This window comes from Diachasmimorpha longicaudata, chromosome 5 (assembly GCF_034640455.1).
Source record: "Diachasmimorpha longicaudata isolate KC_UGA_2023 chromosome 5, iyDiaLong2, whole genome shotgun sequence".
In the NCBI taxonomy this organism is placed as follows: Eukaryota; Metazoa; Arthropoda; class Insecta; order Hymenoptera; family Braconidae; genus Diachasmimorpha; species Diachasmimorpha longicaudata.
In genome coordinates this window covers 5,635,699-5,657,256 of record NC_087229.1, presented here as the reverse complement: position 1 = coordinate 5,657,256, position 21,558 = coordinate 5,635,699, and the positions used below count along the sequence as shown (strand labels likewise).

The 21,558-nt window shown below is 37.7% G+C and overlaps 3 protein-coding genes across 8 annotated transcripts in view; 1 reads left to right on the top strand and 2 right to left on the bottom strand.

Annotated features, from left to right (window-relative positions):
- Positions 1-1,067: 1,067 nt before the first annotated feature.
- Positions 1,068-14,519, bottom strand: LOC135162937 (katanin p80 WD40 repeat-containing subunit B1). 2 transcript variants are annotated; one of them, XM_064121905.1, is made up of 10 exons: positions 14,212-14,518; positions 12,911-13,400; positions 12,336-12,811; positions 11,049-11,652; positions 10,038-10,091; positions 9,438-9,755; positions 8,066-8,807; positions 7,358-7,432; positions 3,869-3,988; positions 1,068-3,428 (listed from the first exon to the last, which is right to left on the bottom strand). In XM_064121905.1, exons 2-10 carry the CDS (start codon positions 12,942-12,944, stop codon positions 3,296-3,298), a joined length of 2,556 nt encoding a protein of 851 aa, XP_063977975.1. In that variant the 5' UTR covers positions 12,945-13,400; positions 14,212-14,518; the 3' UTR covers positions 1,068-3,295. The 2 variants fall into 2 exon arrangements, with proteins under 2 accessions (XP_063977975.1, XP_063977976.1); XM_064121906.1 differs by lacking the exon at positions 10,038-10,091 and having other exon boundaries at positions 14,212-14,519.
- LOC135162965 (UPF0598 protein CG30010-like) lies at positions 13,421-19,720 on the top strand. 2 transcript variants are annotated; one of them, XM_064121975.1, is made up of 8 exons: positions 13,421-13,600; positions 13,687-13,856; positions 14,228-14,276; positions 14,522-14,727; positions 15,134-18,226; positions 18,361-18,728; positions 18,818-19,042; positions 19,215-19,720. In XM_064121975.1, exons 2-5 carry the CDS (start codon positions 13,734-13,736, stop codon positions 15,377-15,379), a joined length of 624 nt encoding a protein of 207 aa, XP_063978045.1. In that variant the 5' UTR covers positions 13,421-13,600; positions 13,687-13,733; the 3' UTR covers positions 15,380-18,226; positions 18,361-18,728; positions 18,818-19,042; positions 19,215-19,720. The 2 variants fall into 2 exon arrangements, with proteins under 2 accessions (XP_063978045.1, XP_063978044.1); XM_064121974.1 differs by lacking the exons at positions 13,421-13,600; positions 13,687-13,856; positions 14,228-14,276; positions 14,522-14,727 and having other exon boundaries at positions 18,085-18,226.
- LOC135162958 (angio-associated migratory cell protein) overlaps positions 15,377-21,558 on the bottom strand; it is a 26,181-nt gene continuing 19,999 nt past the window's right edge. The window contains exons 1-4 of one of the 4 annotated variants that reach the window (XM_064121965.1): positions 18,345-18,486; positions 16,888-17,065; positions 15,817-16,783; positions 15,377-15,577 (exon numbers count right to left, since the gene is read on the bottom strand). In XM_064121965.1, coding sequence (XP_063978035.1) covers positions 15,508-15,577; positions 15,817-16,783; positions 16,888-17,065 — 1,215 coding nt within the window. In that variant the 5' untranslated portion in view covers positions 18,345-18,486 and the 3' untranslated portion in view covers positions 15,377-15,507. Of the gene's footprint in view, positions 15,578-15,816; positions 16,784-16,887; positions 17,066-17,213; positions 17,364-17,935; positions 18,073-18,344; positions 18,487-21,558 lie in introns of those variants that run through there. The other 3 variants (XM_064121966.1, XM_064121963.1, XM_064121964.1) reach the window with 3 other exon arrangements.

The window sequence follows — 21,558 nt, the reverse complement described above, 5'->3', positions numbered from 1 at the left end:
ATCTCTACCGATTTCATCTCCCGTAGATTTTTTTTACTGCGCCTTCGTCATCACATGTATGTATATTTTTCTGCTTCACGGGTATTTAATGCGTGTTTTACTGCGCACCTGATAGACCCAACAAGTTCAAAATATGTTAGTTTGTGATATCTGATTGAGAAGAACACTTTTTGCAACGGTTTAGGGTGCGTAAAACAGTTATTTGATTGTGTTTGACAATGGCATTGAGGATGACGAAGAAAATGTTCCAAGGAAAATATGTGCAATATTTGATCGAGAAACAATTAAAAAACAATCGCTTTTCATTCGAAACTGCTCAATATAATCGAATCGCCGGGGAAATACCTGAAAACACGCATTTACCTTGAATCACAGTATAAATCCTCGCATGCTACGTAAATCTATATCATTATCTCGTTGAAGTATAATAACATATAATACATTTCTCTTGGCACTCGATTGACAAGAAAAAACCGTTTCACTCGGTGAGCAAAGGGTCACACCCCTTTACCACCCGTTCATGCAATAATCCTATGAATACGAAATCGCCTGGGCAAACAGAACGCGGCACGCGTCGGTCTCGGCGTTATGTGCTCGCGATATTTCACGGATTTAAGCGATGGCTTCATTCAACATTTTTTTGTTCACGCTCTCTAATCGCTGACACCATCGAGATCGATGCTCCATGTTTTTTTTTTCCTAACTTTTTGTGATGTAAACACCCAGGAATTGAATCCAACTTCTCTTCCGTTTTGCCTTGTACAGTAAAAAACATTTTACGTGATGGATGACTGATTCTTTATCAGATTCACTCGGGGAACAGTAAGATGATAATTTTTTTTCTGCGCGTAGATATTTTTTTCTGGTGAGCTTTCGATTTCCGAACAATCTGGAAATGTTTTAAATAAAACCAAAGTCTCTTTATTACTCGTCGGTATTTTCATTGGATAAAGGAAGTCATGCCACAAAGGAAAATTATTTTATGCTATGAAAAACGGAATTGATCATATCATTTAAACAGAAACTATACAGCTGTTTGTTTGTTCAAATAAAAGGGCCAAGAATAGTTTGGTAAGGAAATTATTTAATATATTTTCTATCTGTTTCTCATTAATTATCATTGACATTTTCTTTACAATACGATTGGTCGACTACATTAAACTATTATTAAAATTGAAAAAATGGTTAATTTATTAATGCCATTCGACAAGCTCATAATGAGGATATGTACCCACGCTTAACTCCGTGAGGAATAAACAATAAGGAACCCAGGATAAAGATAATTACAGGAGATCGTTATTGAAGGCCGAAGCTCATTGAATTAACACAATTATCTACATTATTTAAAAGCGCAATTCATGAATTCAATGTACACATGTTTCATTCTTTCCGTGCCCTCACTGGCAGTAAATACTCAAAACAATAAATTGGAAATAAAGATTATCGAGAAGACGGGATTTACAGTCTCGGAGAAAACGTAATGGAGTATTTCAATAGACAATTAAAATTCAAATCAAATGTATCGGGACTGTTTCATCATGCCACGGAATAATTGACAGATCAAAACAAATGTTATAAATATGACAGGCACGCTTTAAGTACACAGAACTCACACTCATCATTTCGTTATTATAAAAATTACTTAATGGACGGATTTAACGAGTTTACTCGTATTCTTCACATTTTGTTCATACATCACCATCACATGAAAATACTATTAAAACTGAAATAATATTCATTCTCGTAATTCAAATATGATGAAAATAGCATGTACACTCCATTCAATATCAATTTAACGAATACACTCAGCACTTGATTATCCCAGGGTTCGAACCTCTTGGAGGAATTTACTTCCAAGTTTAATACTTTAACAAACCACTCAACATTCGATAATTCAAGCAGACCAAAAGATCTGTTTAAACTGAAAAGTTTTCATCGTAAAATAAATATTGCTTCAATTTTAATAATAACTCAGACCGTTGGCCTTCAGAATTTCCACTAAATTAACACATACTTCACAGTAACTTCAATCATCAATGTCTTTTAACAAAGGACCAACGGAAACAACAACTGATGGCGCGGAATAAAATAAAAAAGTTTATTAGAAAGACAGTTATCTGTTTTTACTGAATTTCTATCACTTTTTACCTAAAGTACCAAAAAAGACTACCGATTAGGCTTGAATCATGCTTGATCGCTTGTAAAGAAACTCGAAAAGGTGATGGAAAAGAGGAGACCGACGATCGATTTGTCTCGCATTATAATTCTCATTTCTCGAATCAGTCGACATGGGAAAAAGGATTTCAGAGCGTACCCGCGTATTTTTTTTCAAATCAATCAATTGCTATCGGAATCTCGTGATTGTCGAATTAACGCTATCTGTTTGAGTTCACTGGGCTCATATTTTTGTTCACTGTCATTCACAATACATAAATAATTAAAAATTACATTTTAATATTCATAAAAAAACAAGGACTAATATCTCACATCAATTATGATTCTATTAGACTGATTAATACATAATTATTTACATAATACCAGCGATGCGATTGGATTACCAATCGTTTCAACGTTCCAAAAATACATTTCACTTATCTTCATCTCTCCATTCATGCAAATCACTCATCTCAATGTCTTTAGGCATAATTTTGGAATTGGAGTGGAATAAAGAGGTAAGTTCCAAGTTCTTCAGCGTCTGAGAATTTTGCCTGCGAGTGCATCAAAATATGTGTTGAAATATGATTAAAATACAGAATTTTTCAATGTTATGCGCAGGCTGTCCATCACGATACTTTATATTTAATAGCTAATTTATTACTTCAATGATATGAGAGTCTTTCCCCTGCAACTTATCTCTTTCTCCTACTTCATCACTTGATTCTCACAGAGATACGGGGCAAAATCGTATCCGAAAATAATCGACGAATTACCATCTTTCTGTCTCTCATCGTCTCAGTTTTGAGCGAAAGACATGTCGTTTGTTAATTTTTTATTTTTCATTCTATTATTGAGTCTTAATTTTCGTCACTCAGTGTATGGCGCAGCCAGTGACTGTAGTAATTAGTTAATTAATAGTTTACTTGTATTGATTCGAAGATTACTGTCTTCGATTCTCGTGGAAAGGGACTAGCCGGCAAGATTATCGGCCACACTGGCCACCAATTTTTTGGGGCACATTGTTTGAGAATTGATTTTTTGTTTATGTCAGTCTCGATTCACGTGCTTGGCAATGTTTGCACTTGAACGTGGAAGATCGACGTGGCATCGGCGATACGACCGCCTGCAAACGCCTCGGTCACACCAGTGTATTCATTAAGATATTGAGCTCACGGAAAGAAGCACCCATTTGACCGGAGGATGACTGTTTCTTCTGGATTATCGGCCTCAGGGCTTCTAGTCTCTCATAGCATGACAAACATTTGTGGTATCTGAGGAACAGAGGAGGTGGTGAAAAAAGGATTGGACGAATATTTTTATTTCTTAAAGTAGTTGAAAAAATAACTCGTATCAACATAATTACACGAAAAGAAATTTTGGATAAAAATTAGACCTGTAGAGGACGAAAAGTGGGACGAACTGACAATCAGTCCCTTTTTAGGTCAAGTTTTGTTGGAAAAATTAGACTTGGGAGGGTAATTTTTGGAATTAAAATAAGCTTCGTCCACCGCTACGTCCCCCTGGAGGTCTAATTTTTACCTAAAATTTTTTTCCGTATAATATTAATTCCACCCAATATCAATTAATTAATTCTTCCTCTCGAATCTGACAATCTCTATCACCTCTCAGCCTTGATTGAAATAACGATCAAATTACGATTCTTGAATAATGAGTTATGATAGATTAATCTTCATGAATGATGGATCATTACCTCTCCTCACGTGAAACATCCACTCCGATGCTGTGCAGCGGCGCCTCGACGTTCGACTTGATCACCGGGGCAAAGTTCCGTAGGATCAGCTTCAACGCAGCGGAACCGACCGTCACGTACCTTTCATCAAAAACAGAAAAAAAAAGAATAGAATTTCCACGATCGCTGACCAGTCAACTGCGGAAAATATTTATTGCTTGTGAAAGAGGGTATTCCACCCTGTGCGTTACATATTTATCCGGGAATACACATGTAATACATGGGCCCACCCACCATGCTACGCCTCGTTACTTCATAACCCTTTTATTATCCCGTAACGATACTAATAAATAATGTGACACGCGAGGCGTTTACGCTTTCGATCCGCTCGAATTTCGGCTCGACGATAAAGGGTTTGCGCGAAGGTATTGTACGATAGGGATCATTCGATCACCGTGACAGATTCTAATGGGAGGTCATGAATTTGTCGCTCGATGCACCGATTTCTGAAACTCAATTTTTTACAGGATATTTGTCATCGTGGCGAGATTGTAGGCTAATCAATTTTTTATGTGGACGCGTCCATCGGCTGATTTTTGCAAAAAAAAAAATCAGACAAGTTGGTGCGACACTATCTGCGGATTTTTTTTTATGTTTCGGACAATAATCATTTGGTGTTAATTGAATCCATCCACTCTTCACTGTGTCGGAACTAATCTGAGAAAATGGGCATTGACTGAATAATGGTATTCCTCTGATTTTCCCTGCGATTACACCGTAAAACAATAGCTTCCTGGCAGCTCTAGCACTTCCTTGCTGGGATTTTAGCAGATTCAAAACATTGTATTATGTATGGATTCCATCATGCTGGTTGAGTTTAATAATCAAAGTGAAATTCCATATTTCTAAGGAAGAAGACAAGATTCAATCCACTTTCTCTTCATTAAATTTAAGGAAAATTTTCTCGAAATAATTGCAAATCGAGATGGTCTATTGACATTTGGCTTTTACAAAAATGTGTAGATTGTAAATTATTTTTTTGATCAATTTTGCCCAATGGATTTGGCAGGTTGCCAAGTTCAGCTGGTAGTCTCAATTGCCAATGAATTGTCAATCTCTCAGTTATCAAACTAAAAAAAAATAGAACTGTACCGAAAGAGGGTTCCGAATGAATTCATCGCTGTCACTTCTATTTTTTTCTCACGCATTTGGGTCATGCAGAGGCCGTCGGCATAGCGAACGAACCGTGAAAACGTCGAGTAGTTATGCAAACTCAAATACGCCCAAAAAGTCCCATTGAAACATTGACATACTAATCGAACAGACAGATTTACTCCAGACTGATTCCCTCAATGACAATGAAAAATCATAATAAACATTGAAAAGACGCCGCAACAGCTGTTAACCAGTTGGTAATTAGTAACATTCTCATTTTTACGGGCTCCTGTCATGATTGACGCTCCGTACGGTAAAAGGGCTAATTTTCAGGCTGGCTGCCTTCAAAATCAACCGGATGCACCTCGACTGACATCCCCGAGGTGATTAAACGGCGTTTTACGTTTTCTCAGTGGAAACAAAAATTATAAGCAATTTTTCGAGCATGTTTATGGTGTTTCGTGTTATTTGGTGAGTCAAATGGTGCTGGGCGGGAGGAAGTGCCTGTTAAATTCCGGGGCAACAGCTTGTAACTGCGAATAATACAATAAGTCATGTTTTTGGGACCAGGGAATACAACAGCAGAAATTAATGCGAATGTAAAGTGGAAAATGCAACAGAATGAGTTAATCGCTACGTTCCACTGAGGATTTTAAAGTACTCCAATAATTATTTCTCATAATTATAGTATCTTTTGATAATAAGTATTTAATTCCGACAATAGGAACTAATCAAATTTTTACGTACACGAAACGAACGACCGGGTAAATAAATTAGCTAAATGAACGAAATAAATTTCATAGGATAGTCAGTTCAATTATTATTTGAGCAATAAAATAATGTCAGTTGAAAAAGGAATGAAATAAAACGGCGGAATATAACACGTGGCGGATAACACAATTTATCTCCTTGAAGAGCATCGTAAAAAAAAGGGGGTCATCGGCATATGCACAGTGGGACGAGCCCTTCAAAAGAGTTCGACGCGGCCTCCGAACAATGGCGCTCGCGTTCAGTTTGAATTTGCATCTGTCACGGTCTCACATTGTCTTGGCTAATTTTCTCCACGCCCCCCCTGACCCGAGTTTTACAAATCTCGACGCAAATTAGCCATTCCCATTTTACATTCAAAATTCACACGTCGGCCAACTGAATATGTGTGTTTTTTCCTTCTTTAATCTTTTAATGGGAAACAGGAGCCTCTTTCGAAAGCTCCACGTCACTCAGCGAGAGAGATCATATTCATAGTGAATTGTTTCCCCCCACACTCGGGGATTTTCAACAACGGATGGACTGCAACAAATATGCAGATGATGGTCGGTTGTGCAACCGAGTGGAACGTCGATATCGCCAGAAATGGAAAGCCACCCACCTTCAACCCAATGTGATTCCCATTTTTTCTTATTTTCATTGGATGTTTCGCATTTTTCAATCACGAAATCAATAAAGAAATGAGATAATTAACAGTAATGCGAGAACAACTCACCACTCTCGTGCATCTAATTACAATTTTAATTTCAAGAAAGGAACGATTTGAAAAATTTTCACAACTTCAAATCAAGATCTGTAGAACTCGTTTTGTGGCCATTCGTCGCGTCATTAGCTACAAAATTCGAAAATAGATAAAGTTTTAAAGCCGAAAATATTACACCATTTCTTGTTTTGCCGCCCACTTTGATTCTCGTGGTCAAATGAGAAGAACGTGTTATCTATCCAAAGATTCTTCATCTTATGGAAAATTCAGAGAATATCCACGTGTGCGCATTCACCGCGTCATTAGCTACTAAAATTTTAAAAAAAGATAAAATTTAAAATCCAAGGCTATCATACACTTTCCTGCCCTGCCGCCCACTTTAATTCTCATGGTCAAATAAAAAAGCGGGTTATCTATCCAACGAATCCATATCGTAAAAAAAACTGACTAGAACTTAAAACTTTAATTATTTGTCCAATAAGAAGATGTTATTAATCAAAGAACAATAGCATCTAACCTTTCCTCGCGAATTCCATATTTATTCAAATGTAAATGTCATAAATCGACTTTCAACCATTCCCCGCGTAATTAGCAATCGAAATTCACCACTAGATCATTTTTTCAATCCAAAATCTCCGCATCATACAAAATTCGAGTGAAAAACGGCTATGAATTCGGTATGCAGACTTTCTCTCCATCTCAAACGCAATGAAAAAAAAAATGCGAACGCAGCAGGATGAAAAAAAATATTATGATGAGTCTGTGGTTGAAGGATAAACCGCAGAACCACTGGGGAAGATTCACGCGCGACTCTCGTGGTCTCGTAACTTTCAAGCCATCGTGACTTTGAAGATTCAAAAAAATTCAGCATGAACTTTACTTACATTTCATATTTACTTTGAAGGAGCTCGGCTATCGGCCTCAGGAGAGAGTTACAGATGTCTAGATTCCACATTGTTCTAAAGCATAATAAAAACACATTTGTCAGGCCCCTCCCACGTAAAGTTTGAGCCGGAAGTGAAATAAAAATGAGTCTTTGTGGATGTGCGATGTTGAGGTTGGCTCGGGGTCTTATTGAGGGAATGTTCTAAGTCTTTGATGAGAAAAAAAAATTTTTTTCTTTATCGTGAGCATCGAATGAGTAATAAAAATTCATCGTGGTCTGCTCAGATGATGCTAGATAATGATCCGTGGATAATTATCGACGTTTAAAAATATCCTAGAATCGTTTATGATTTCGTACACAGCCTACAATACATATTTGTGCATGGAGATTGAATTTTAAACATAATTCGTTTCTGTTCTCGTACATCACCTTTAAATTCAAATTTCCGATCTTATGAAACCTCTTTGATTTGTCTGTATAAAAAACAGTGACAAATAACTCATGTGCATATTATTAGCGACTCAGAAAAACCGAATGTGTATTCTTTACAATTCATGGACGACCCCGACATCGTTTACAACTTCAATAGTGTGGTGATAAAACGGTTTGTTTAATTATGCTCATGGTTTTGTATTAATCAAGTATCGCGGCATCGACGATCGATTCGAAGCTTTTTCTGAAAATCATAATAATGCAAAAAACTTACGGTTTGAGGGTAAGTACTCCGAGCAGATCGACGATCACCGAGAGATCGTTCATGGTAACAGCGGAGTCAATGGCCGATTTCACGTCCTTGCTGTGCCATAATGAATAAATAATCTGTAACGATCTGTGCCTGTTATTTAGTACAGTCATCATAGATTCATGTCCCCGCATAATGCTATTTATGACCTCAGCTTCCGACATCTCGGGTAATCCCTGGCTGCAGCCCAGTCTCGCCGAGCCCCCATAACTATTGGGCAAAAAATCATCAACATCCAGACCCACAGCTTTATCAGGTGATATGGGTACAAAGTGATCTTTCTCAGTTGGCTGGACATTTGGCCTCAGCTGTGCAACCCTGATGTCCACTTTTGGATTAGGTGGCACCTGCGCTCGATTAATTTTCTTTCCCCCTACCGAGTTTCTCGCCGAGAGTGCCCCAGAATTTATGAAATTCCTAGCCATCGATGTACGAGTTAGCCCGGTATTCGGCCTGTTCAAGGCCGGATCAGATGGACTGTGTCTAATGCTTGTATTAATTTTCACTGGAAAATCGCTCTCGTAGCCCTCGGTCTCTTTGCAACTTGTCTGGCGTTTTAGAAAGTGTTTTGGTGAATCTGGACTCGGAGCTCGACTCTTGGACTTTCCATCACCCATAACTGGTGACACTGCTGCCATAGGAGCCACTCGAGATGTCAGCGTTGAGTTGGAACGCTGAGGACCCATTGGTTGGGTCAAGTGATTCACTGAAAATTAAATATTTCATTGGATAAAAAATAGGCAAAGGTTATTTATGGAAAAATTGGATAAAATTTTTTTTTAGCGATTGCCTGATTTGGGAGAAACATTTACTTTCTCAACGTGGAATTTCCCCAATCGACTTATTCTGTGGTGCAGTCTGATCAACGATATTGAAACTATTCGACCTATTTGTGTACAACTGTACTGTTAATATTCAATTGCAACGATATATTCCACCAGATTAAAAATGGATTGAAAAATATACATATGACAGGCTGAGTGTGTCAATAATTTACATATCACATTCATACACTTCAAATAAATAAAAAAAATCAAGAGTTTGTCGTAATGAAGTGGTAAAAGGAGACAAGTTTACGTGAAAACAGGTTTCTTACAGGCATCTCATAAACCGAGAGGGACAAACAAATTTTCATTAAAACAATATTTTATAAAACTGAATGTAAGCTGCTCAAGAATTATTTGCAATATTCCAATATTTCCATTTCAGTCTCAGACATTACCAAAAAATTTAATTCAAATTGGTACGCGAACGAAACTCATATCATTTTACGATAGCGCTTTAGTGGTTGATTCAATAAAAAAAGAAGTTCTCCCTGAAATTCATATATACATACCTGAAGATTTCCTCCCAATGACTGGCATGATACTCTGCTTCATAGGAGGGACTTGCGCAAAATTCTTGGTATTTTTCGCAATATTGTTGGCCTGTAGATTGGCCTTTATCTGACTTGTTGAGGTGAACGTGTGCCTCTGCAGTGGTGGTGAGGATTTTATTGGATTGACACGTACTGGCACTGGCTTTGTCATCGATAAACTCGGGGGCTGAACCGATGATGTCGGTGATAGATCATCATCATTGTCCAGTGTTCCCGTCGTACTTAAACTCGTCATTGAGGTAGAGAGGTTTTGAATAATTTGTGGTTGAGTTGCATCTGCAATCATATCGATTATGACCCAATAAAATTAACGAAATTGATCGATGATTCGTGCACTTATGAATGAATTAATTAATCATGAGGGAGCATCACACGCACAAAAGAGAAAATATAAACATGAGATAATTATTGGTGAAGACCTTGGAGAAATGGAAAACAAATGCTGTTATCCAATCTCGCGAGACAATGCGTGTTACCCTGATTGTCGAAATGCGATAGGACATGCAGCGGTATGACTAACGGTAATACTGAGCTTTTGACCTGGTGACAACAACTCACCTATGTCTTGAGGCACCGGGAAAGCCTCGGGTTCCGGTGGCGGTGTGCGATTCACTGAAACATAGCGTGCAACATGCTCATTCAACAAAAAACAAACCGTTACAGACAACTGCGAGTTCATTAGACATTGAGGGATTGCATTATTTGTTGTATTATTATATATCGAATTAGCACGATAACTCGTGCAAGGCCACACACAGTGTCTATTGATAGTTTTGTGCTGAAAATCGTGATTATGGGAATAAGATGGCTGAAAAGGGGTTTACAATCATTTCAGAAGTGGGCAATACCTCGGACCACAGCAAGAATTGTAAACAGATTTTGACGAGTAAAATATTGTTGAGGGAAAACTAGCGAAAAGGCTAGCAATACTGTCAATATTTTACTTAAGAAATATTTCTGAGAAGCTTCACGTGAAATTAATGGAAATACTCATCAATATCTTCATAAAAAACGCCACTCGAAGGTGATTAGACTGACTCATCAAGTAACGACGTCCTAATGCTAGTTTGTGATAAGTATACCTGTATGTAATATAGGTGACGCAATTCTCATAGGAACTTTATTTGTAAAGGAAAAGGAAAGTTTCAGAAAGCATTGGAACAATCACATCACGTACATCCAGGTTTGGAGATATTTGTCTGAAAAATTCCTCGGAATCACGTAGAATTATTCATTCCGGGCCAAAACCCTATTTCCCAATTTCGAAATAAAAAATAGTTTTGTCCAAAGCTTTTCGAAGGCAATTTGATGAATAAATTTGACAATTGAAGAAGGTAGAATCTATAGTGTGGTCTGCACCAGGCTGCTAGAGAGTAGATTTGGATGTCTAACCCCTTTCACCGTTTCCCCAGTAAATTGAACCCCCTCAAATCCAGAGATACTCATCGAAGCCCGATAAAGTGAAAATGCCTCGTTTGGCTTCATAATTTCACTACTAAAACGATTGATCTCTCTCAACTCGTTTTTCTCATTCCAATAATTACAGGCAATTACCAGTGTTCAACTTACATGATCGATGAGGCTGGAAGATATCTTGATAATCCGTGACATTTGGAATTTCTGCAAGTGTTACTTCGTCTTCTGGATCCGTCCCAGATTTATCCTCCTCGATGGTCTTAACATTTATAGATGCCTTTTTCGCTGGGGTCTCCCTGGAGAAACTCTTCCTCGTGGGATTGCCATGAACAAATTGCGAGACATTACCGAAAGGTTTAATCTGCTTCATATCACAGACAAATGAAACAACGGACGAGCCATTTGAGCTGGCACCGATCAACTGATTCTGGGCAATTGCAATGTCCTGAACTTTTCCCCAGCCTGTTGGCACTGTGTCCAAATTTCTCGCTGGCTCCCAACAGTGTACCTTGAGGACATCCTGACAGCCTGTGAATAGACATTCGCCTCCTGGACTGAATAGGAGACATTTTATTGGAGCTGCATTATGTTCACTTGATGATACCAATTGGAATGACTCCAAGTCCCAGAAGTTGACTGTTCTGTCAGTACTGCCACTCGCCAGTAAAAATTCGTGGGGATGAAATTCTACGGTTGTGGCTGAGCGTTTATGCTCTGTGAATTCTTTAAGTTGTCTTCCAGCACGTAAATCCCATAGCTTAAATCAAAATACATTGAATCGTTGATGTGTACGAATTTTTATCTCATGGGGAAGTGACGCAATGGAATGAATTAATTTTATCTATTTTTTGATAAATATCTCCAATTTTCGTGAAGCAAGGTCAGAGCCATAAAGGGACGTAGAATTTCCCTATCTACGTTAGATTTAGAGATACCGTAAGAACAATGGAATTTTATTCTATTTGTATAGGTATATACCGCGAGTCTACACTGAGAAAAATAAAATATTTTATCAAAACAGAAACATTGCTTCTATATAAAACAAAAATGCGATGAGCCTCTTGCGCCACATATTCGCTTGACATTCGAATCGAGCTGTTAATTTTTTGTAGGATTTTTTAGCTGGCCATTTTTTTGGCCCAAGCCAGACTAATTTGAGAACTTGCTCAGTTTCGTTTCAGTGCATTGAGCTCATAAAGAACCAGACTTGAAATAAGATACTTTGATTTATTCAAAAACACCATCGTTGTGCCAGTTTTCCTGAATATGTTTAAATCCAGAGGAGATGATGGAATTCTTTCATCGTTTCTCTTATAAGAAATCAGCATGTAATATTTAAATAACAGAATAAATATACAAAAGATGCGTGAAATTCTGACTGCTGTTTTTTATGTGAAACCCTTGAGAAAGTCATATTAACCGATAAAACAACATAATTACCTTGATCATGCCTTCCTCCCCAGCACTGGCGATCCACTGTCCATCAGGGCTGAACTTTAAACAATTAACAGTCTCATTGTGGCCCTTATACGTAAAAATACAGCCCTTTCTCCTAATATCCCAGAGTTTAATTCCAGTATCGAGACTTCCCGAGGTCAGCAGTTCTCCATAGGGATGGAAATCGACACACCTGATGCCACCCTTATGTCCTGTGAGTGTTCTCGCCAATTTAGCATGCTCCAGGTCCCATATCTTGAGTGCACCAGTCTGGGATCCAGCACAAACAAGATCCTCAGTCTGACTGAATCTGACACATTCAATTGGTGTTGTATGGCCACTTAGACTCATGATGCATTTTTCTTTTCCAACAGCCCATAAATTAACCTTCTTGTCATCACCACCAGTCACCATAACACGTCCTGACTTGTGACCCAGAGCAAGGCAGTTGACATTAGAAGTATGAGCAACCAATTCCTCTGCAAAATTCACGACAAACAAACGATCAATTAACAATAAATAACCTGGTAACTCTTATACTTTGTAGTTTGGGTTAAAAAAGGACTTTGTTGACTTACGGAGCTTCCAGGATCTCTTTGTAGACGAAGCCATGATTCCAATCCTGTTGTGGAGCACAAAATTTCTCCGCACAATTCAAAAAATTCAACTATTTACATTTTTGAAATTGATCTAAACTCCATTTCCCTCGATGCATTTACACTCAACATCTTCCACACCTGATTTATCTTCTCTCCAGCGATGTTTGGAATATTTATCAGTGACGTTGAATAACCGTGAAAAGCGGAGTCATGGCATACACGAGGACGAGTCCTTCACGCACAGATTTTTTCAATTGATGAGAAAAAAAAACTCGTTACCACTTCTTCTCGGTAAAACTTGTCTCCCCCGTTTACTCAGTTGCATCTCATTTTTTTTCTTATTATTATTGAATCTTCACGTCCTATGTCCATCTGTGGGTAGAGACCGAAGTCGTGTGCAAGTTGGTGTGACGTTGAGGGAAAAATATCTCAGTTTTTAACCTCAACAATCGATTTAAACTAGATGGCGCTGTTGACAACAATGAAAAAAAAAAGAGTGAGAGAGAATGAGTTAAAAAAAACATTTTGTTCGAATGTCGGGTGACGCAAAATCACCTCTTACCGAATAAAGACTGAAATTGTCGTCATATAAACAACGATTAACAGATCTTAATTGGAATTACTAACGTCCCGTAAAGGAGTAACTACGCGGGAGCATTTACAATTCTGGTTGAGTCCTCTGAAAATTTATTTGAAATGAAATACTCCATTTGATTAAAATCAGCTGATGGAAGACTGAACTATTGAACTTTCAGTTTTGTCGGTAGGCGGTGAGATAGGCGCGGGTGGTTTTGATCACATAATGTTTCGTAATTTTTTGCGTTTTGGAGGTTTCGGAGTCAGAAATTATGTCAGTTACGTTCAGGGACAGTCGCCGAAACCTGGAATCCGAGAATATTTTTATTATATCGATCATCAGGGAATGGTACATTAACTGTTTTAATTTCTTGCATGACAATTCTTGTTTAATTAATTATTTCGAATGTTTTGTTTTGTATTATATAGACTCATTATGCACCACAAAGACCATTTAACTAACTACCATCGTCCTCCCTGACTAAAATGATTACTTATATATTGACAATCATTAACCATAGAAGGAAAGGACCCATTGCTTCTGTAAACAATTTAGCAGCTACTCCTCAAACTACTCATTTCCAATATGAACGCATAATTATCAAGAATCGCATATTTTCAGCTCTCTCTGTTATCATTAGTCACGGGCAACTGCCCCCTTCAATTACTAGCATTCAAATTAAGACATGTTTAATTATCTTTACCTTTCTGCGCTTTCAGCTATTCCTTGATGATGCTAGGATGAAAAATTTTACATCCTGTTTCAAAGGTACCTATTGTCATGCATAAAAAGTATTCGCCTGGAATTAATTAATGTGTTGTCAATCAGAAGAAATACCGGTCAAGAAAGATGATGAGAAAAAAAAACCACTCATTTACATTAAATCGAACTTTACACTGCACATGTATTTCTCCTTCTGGACTTCACTCATCGAATGTGTGTTTAGAAACAACTCGTTGAATTACAATATGACGAGGCGTATGTTCTGTATGATTTTCATTGATTAATTCCAGAGAAAAAGTTCCTGGCATTTTTCTTCAAACGACTGAAGCGAAACGATACCGATCGATATACTGAGGACTTTCCATACCTGTCGCTGTGTGGAAGGGAAAGGAATTTCATACGCTGCGATGATTTGCCCATAGTCTTCACCCACGTGTTACAGAGTCCAGAACACCCGGATTTATTCAGTTATGCTCATGCTGGTGATTTGCTTGTCGTAAGTATCTTATCTAAAAATTGCAAAATCCCTTTCGAAAGTGAGAGAAAAACGACAGTTGCTTCCCTTGGTTCTATAAGTAATTTATTACGCGCACATTTCATTATTTATTCTGAATGAATGTATCGATATCTGAGTAAGCTCTGACTTCACTCCAATTATCCAGAAGTCTTCGATTAAATGATAAACTGATAAAACTTGATGAATCAATTAATTTTTTCAAACTAGAGCCACTTTACAATACCCGAGATATTTTATTTGGATGCAGCTTTTTAATTGATTACCGAAAATATATTGGTTAATTTATAGAGAAAATAATTTTCCACTTGTTTTACAATTTGATTCTAATTTTTCATGACAAAAAAATTACTGACCGTTTCTTCAACTGACTAATCATGTCTTTCAGGTGCCTTTCCAACCGGATAAGATCTTCATGAGCTCAAATTCTGGTCGAGTATACCATCCAGCTCCAGAGGCAACAGGTGGCATTGGCCTAGTTCGCTCAAAACTTGCCATTGAATTTAGCAGCTCTTTCGAATTTCTAAAAGGGGACGAGAGTGATCCAACACACTTCACGTGGAAGGGAATACGATACCCCCTGAATACCTTGTGGTATCGAAATAAAATATCAAGAGGCGAAAGCAAGTCATAGCTTTAATAAAAAGAAATAGATTTTAATTGTATATAGGCAATGGGGAATACAATATATTCTTTGATATTTATTTCTAATAGAATGTTGTTTTTTGAATTTGAGCTATCGGAACCATCATCATTATAGAATTAATATGCAGAGATATCAAATATCCGAGCTGTTGAGTCATCTGAAGTCGTCAAAATTTTCGATCCATCGCTGAAATAATGAAAATGTGGTAGTTCTTTAAAAAGTAAAATTTGCGAATAAAATGACGAATAGTTTAATAAACATTCAATGAATATGATTATTTTTCATGTTCATGAATAATGAAAAATCATGAGGCAATGGCTCATGAAATCTCATCTCAATGTTATTTTCATTTGATTGCGATCTTTTGTTGTTTATATTTACTTTAAAAGAAATCAGACACTGCCATCGGCATTTATGATACTCACCCAGAGATGAAAATATCCAGAATATCCTGTCGGTGCCCACTAAAAGACTGTAGAAGCTGAGCAGTTCTGGCATCGTAGCACCGTAGAACTCCATCCAATCCAGCAGAAAAAAGAATAGGACTGGTTCCTTTCCATACGAGTTTGCTGACTCCCCCCTCTTGTGTGATCTTGTGCCTAACCACCTGCTTTGAGACATCCCAAATGAATATTTCTCCACTCAGAGTTCCAGTGGCAACAAAATGCAGCTCAGGATCCTTGCAGAATGCAACTGCTTCAATCCAATCATCGGTTTTTGATTCCTGACTCGTGCCTTCTTCCGTACTCGCCTGTTTGTTCTCTTGGAGATGTTGAAGGACTCCGACTACTTTGCCAGTGGCTACTGTGCTGAGGACAGTCTTGCCATCGGTGGCAGCAGATACTATCAATTTACTGTCGAACTGACAGTCTAAGTCGGTGGTGGGAGCTGAATGGGCTATGTTTGGGAGGATTGTTGTGTGAATTGTTCCTTCTTTCAGATCCATGACCCTAATGGCACCGTCTTCGTATCCTGCGATGAGTCGTTGACCGTCTGCACATACGACTGCTGTTTCAGTCTTCTGCCCATTGCCCTGGAATATTTTACATTCGCCAGTGGGGATTTTCCACATGTATATTTCACCTGCTACACTGCCAGCAAATAGGACATTCGCTTGTTTATGCCACCTTAACCAAGCTGCATCACCAATTTCAAAATCCCATACGACACTTTTGTCACTCATCTTCCAAACTTGAATGAGTCCACTCATGTCTCCAGTGGCCAAGTAAGTGTCATCTTTGTTGAATTCAGCGAAAATGATACTGTCTTTGTGCCCTGTGCACTCGTGAATCATCTCGCCAGAGGTTGTGTCCCAGACGTAAGCCATATCGTCTTCTCCACCTGTCGCTGCCAATTTTCCATCCCTAGTCAAGGAGCCGCAGAATACAGATTCTTGAAGATAAAATACACGTTGGTGTTACCTCAGGGAGGCTGCATTTTTCTTATTGTGAATGGAAATAAATGATTCTACATGCAAAATCAATTGACAACGTTACTTTGATGTCTGTCGAACACAGTGATGGAATCGTCCACCTCTGGATCCTCATCTTCCATAGGCTCTTCATTCTCCAGGGCGTCAATTACTTCGTCTACATCTCCCACGTACACCATGTCCTCCTCGTCGAGCTCATCGTCAATACCTGGGGACATTGGAGGCGTATCTGTGTTGTGCATCTGCAACAATTGACAGGTTAATTAGTTCAAACCACTTTCAGCTCCAAAAAATTTGAAGCAGTGTCAGTTTCACTGAAATTTTCAACACTTATTGTTTTTGGAACAACAATGCACCGATTATTATCACGTGTGAAGTGGGTGAAAATACCTTTACTGTGAATGTAAATAAATGTTTAGAAAGACTTGATTTTTGGAGTAAGGGTTAACCACAATAACCACCATGTGAGAGCGAGCTCTGTCGATTAGGCGGTTTTGCCCGGTCTTGGTAAGGTATGCTTTAGGGAGGTATTGTCAAGTGAAAAACAGGGGACAAGGTCTCGCAAGCGCCACGAGGGCGCGCGGCGGTCACTTTCACCTTCCCCTCAACTCCTGGTTATCCCCACTCTTCTAAGCTGTTCGGTGTTGCTAAGATCATTTTTTAAATCGCAAAATGATTTTGAGAAGTACGGAAAATTGTAAAAAATTTTTTTACTAAGAAGAAAATAAAGGAAAAACCCAAAAATACTAAGACTCAAATATTTCCTGATGAATGTGATTAATCGGGAAAAATGGATTTTTTATTATGGAAAAATTCTGCTTTTTAACGAAGCTAGACGTCAAAAGTTATTATTGATTATTTTATACCCCCTATCAATTCACCATCAGTCACAAAAATTACCGAAACATTATTAGAATTTATGCGTTCGATATTTTAACCTTCAGAAAATATTATGTTCTCTTTTTTATGGAATCATAAAACCGAAAGAATATGCAGTTCGAGAAATATGGACTGCCTTATCTGGCCAAGGCCATTACATGATGCTAAACCAGACGTCAAAAGTAGAAATATTGTAGTATTAATTTTACTTTTCAAAAACATGTAACTATTACCCAATATTTTCAGGAGTTTTTCCTTAATATGAACATTCTTCATTTGTAAACACGTGTGTTGTCAACTTTATCGTACTGGATTTTTTGATAAACTTCAAAAGATATTGAAACTTCTAAACTTTACAATATAATTCTCGCCTTATGGCACTGGCATCCAATGATACATAAAACTGGGCTTTAGTAATCCATTGTTCAGTATGTTGCCTATCACAGCGACCAAAATGTTTTTTGCAAAATTGAATACAATTTCTTTGATCTACATCTGTTTTATACTCTACGATGCTGTTAAAGGTAAAGTTTAAAAACTGTTAGTCTTCTATTTTGCAATTAGGCTGCAATTTATTAGATTGCAGAATGAAAGGTATTGACATAAAACTGCAAAAAAAAAATAAGATAGATTTTCATGAACCTTTATCCCTAAAAAGATGTTGAGGCACGACGACAACCAAGGATGATTAATGGGGAAGACGTCCTAATCGAAGAAATTCCATCAAATGTCTTCATCCGTTCCTTCCTGAGGATAAATGGATCCCTGGAGATGTCCTTCTGTAGCGGATCGCTCATTACCCCAACTCATGTAGTGACTGCTGCACACTGTACTGTCGAATACAACGCTACATTTATGACATCCCCTTATTACCGGCTCCCGCAGCAAACCTTTGTCAGAGCAGGGGTTGCTAATATTCGTCAGCGTGGCAACGACTACACTGTTAAACGAATATATAGACACGAACACTATAAGATTCAGCGAGAATTAAATCCAGGGTCATGGTTCGATATAGCCATTCTCGAGGTACGTGAACCCTTCTCAGCTTGGAAATTGACAATGAGGCAAGTTATCAACTCAGATTTGATGACCATAAAACGCCCTCATTGTTCCAGTTAAACGAAGTTGTAGAGCTAGGCCCTACACAACAAATTGTTAAGTTACCATGCCACAGCCCCGACTTCGATAAGGAAGGTATTCTGTTTGGGTCCGGACCCACATCTTCAGATCCCAGAACACTCGGAACGATAAAAAAAGGCACGTTCAAGGTCGTACCGTGCACAAATTGGGAGTATTATAGACACATTTGTATCTGGAGTGAAACCGTTAATTCGACACAGGTAAGTACACACCTACAACATTTCTCTATTACAATGTATTGATAAAATTGACTCCTATATAGTCCCAAGTTTTTTCAGATATTTGTTGCATAAGGACAAAAGTACGAAATCAATATAAAACCTCAGTACTTTATCGCAAAAAATCCTTATCTGATAAATCTTTTTGAAATAGGGTGACAGCGGTTCCGCTTTCATAATCGACGACAGACTTGGTGGAATAATGTCGGCAATACCAAACAAACGAGACTATTTTATTCTGACGAATGTCGTTAAATATTTCGATTGGATTGTGAATATTGTTGGCATGCCGGAGGAATTCGAAGGCCTATTGTGAATGTGACAGTGACAATTGGGGTTGCAGGGATATCGAATCGGCAGTCGTACATAGAAATGATTTGCTATTGATCAGCCTCTTGACTACCCCTATCAGTAATCTCCAGGACGTAATCGACAATCATCAGCTCATTATTATTCGGTGTTAAATGATTTATTCAAATATATAGTGAGTATCTTAGGTCTTGCCGGGTTGGCAGCGCCATCTCAATTAAGAATGTGTATAAGTATCTTTTACTTTCCTTTTATTCTCCAACTTGGATTTTCGTTTGATTTCTCATTATTGAATTATATTAATGGAATAGATATTATTGAATATAAATAAAAAATAATAAAAGAATAAAATTTTCTGTCGAATTTTCTTTGGTTCAAATGTTCCACCTTTTTTTGCACAATGACACATTCAACTGTTAAGAGAAAAATATAATAAATAATGATCAATGCAGATGTCGAAGTCTCTCGTTATGTTATTCAAATAATTTCATTTTTATGTTCACTCTTCAATAAACCGACGGCGATGACGCTGGTATAATAAAGAAAGGTCACAGGCCAACCTTTACAAAACTATGATTGAACTCCGTGAATATGTGAAGGCATATTTTTCAAATCAACAGAATGCGAAGTGTTTATTACTACAAAAAATAAATGATCGAGGGTGTCACTTGATTAACAATGGATAGAGTTAATCGCAAGTGGTACAAGGACATGAGAACTCACTGAGATCACATGCGTACGTGTGAAGGATGCTGAGGCTCCTTCGGTAATCACACTCTTCACGCATTTATCGTTGACATAAAAGTAATGGGTTCGGAGCAAGTGGATATACTGACGCTTGACAATAAGAGAAAGCCGAAGTGAATGAGTTCAAATTTTCAAGGTGTGCCGATGTTACAATGGGACGAAACTCTGCTACACTTTTCTTCAAAATTACAAGGGGAAGAACAATTTCACGATATTAAGAATATAATTTTACGTTTAACAACAATTGATCATTGGAGGAGAGAAAATGATTTTGAAATTTCAGTGGATTTCGACATTTTTTAATGTGATGAAAGCGACAACAGTAAATTATTTGTGGTACATAATGCTCGATAATTTTAAAACATCGAAAATCCAAATGTGTGGAAATTTAAGGTCAAACAGAGTTCGAGTCTTAATGTTTGGCAACAAAAGTAGACAAGCATTTGGCAGGAAAAAATATTCTCCACCGAGGAGTAACTAATTTTATAACAAATCTTGTAGGATGTTACTTACCTACATAAGAATGGCTTTGCATAATTTTCAGTCTTTTTTACGTTTCAAACCATGAAACACTGAAAAGGGAATTAATTAAAACTGTCCAGCTTCACACTTCGATGCTGCATTTTTCTCGTATGACGAGGATTTACGAAATGGAAAGTTGTTCGCGAAGCCATTATGAAAACAGGAAAAATTTTACATAATAATTGGAAGACGGAGAATACTATTGTGCCTCACTACCTCCAAAAATAGCTCCAAGATGAATTTCAAAAACTCCAAAATTAATTATGTGGTATATTATAAATCTTATGTCTCTGTCTACTCAATTGTGTGACTTGATTTATCATAGAACTCCGACTGTAAATATTGTTCTGCAAAACCCGTGATATTTTCAATTTCCCAGTTTGTTGCAGGGACAGCATTTCGATATATTCCATAGACAAGTCATTAGAAAGAACATAACATGTTTCATGGCTAAAAGATTCTCTCCTCAAAGACGGAAACCGATGAAGATAAGCTAAATAATGGTGTAAAAAGTAAAACAGTTGTATTTACTCCCACAATATATTTTGCTCACCGATTATAGTTACGCAATAATTCCCACGCGTTTGAGAATGATAGTTGGCTAATCTTCACCAGCAATCTGAATGTATACAAACGTGACAACAATTTTCCCTGGCGCTTCATTCACTCGAAATACCGTTTACCGTAGAAGCCTCCACGTTTGAATTGTTCCATCAATGGAATACTCCATAGACCACGATCCTGCGATAATGTATCCCCAGCACTTGCTATTCTCCAAAAATTTTTTCCATTTCATTCGTACAAACAAGTTGAAGAACAATTCCTCCCACGTAACGCCGGGATAATAATGTCACTTTCACTGAGCGCAAAAAATCAATTTTGGCGAAACTCACGTTTCCTCTCAAAAAAATTCAAGATGG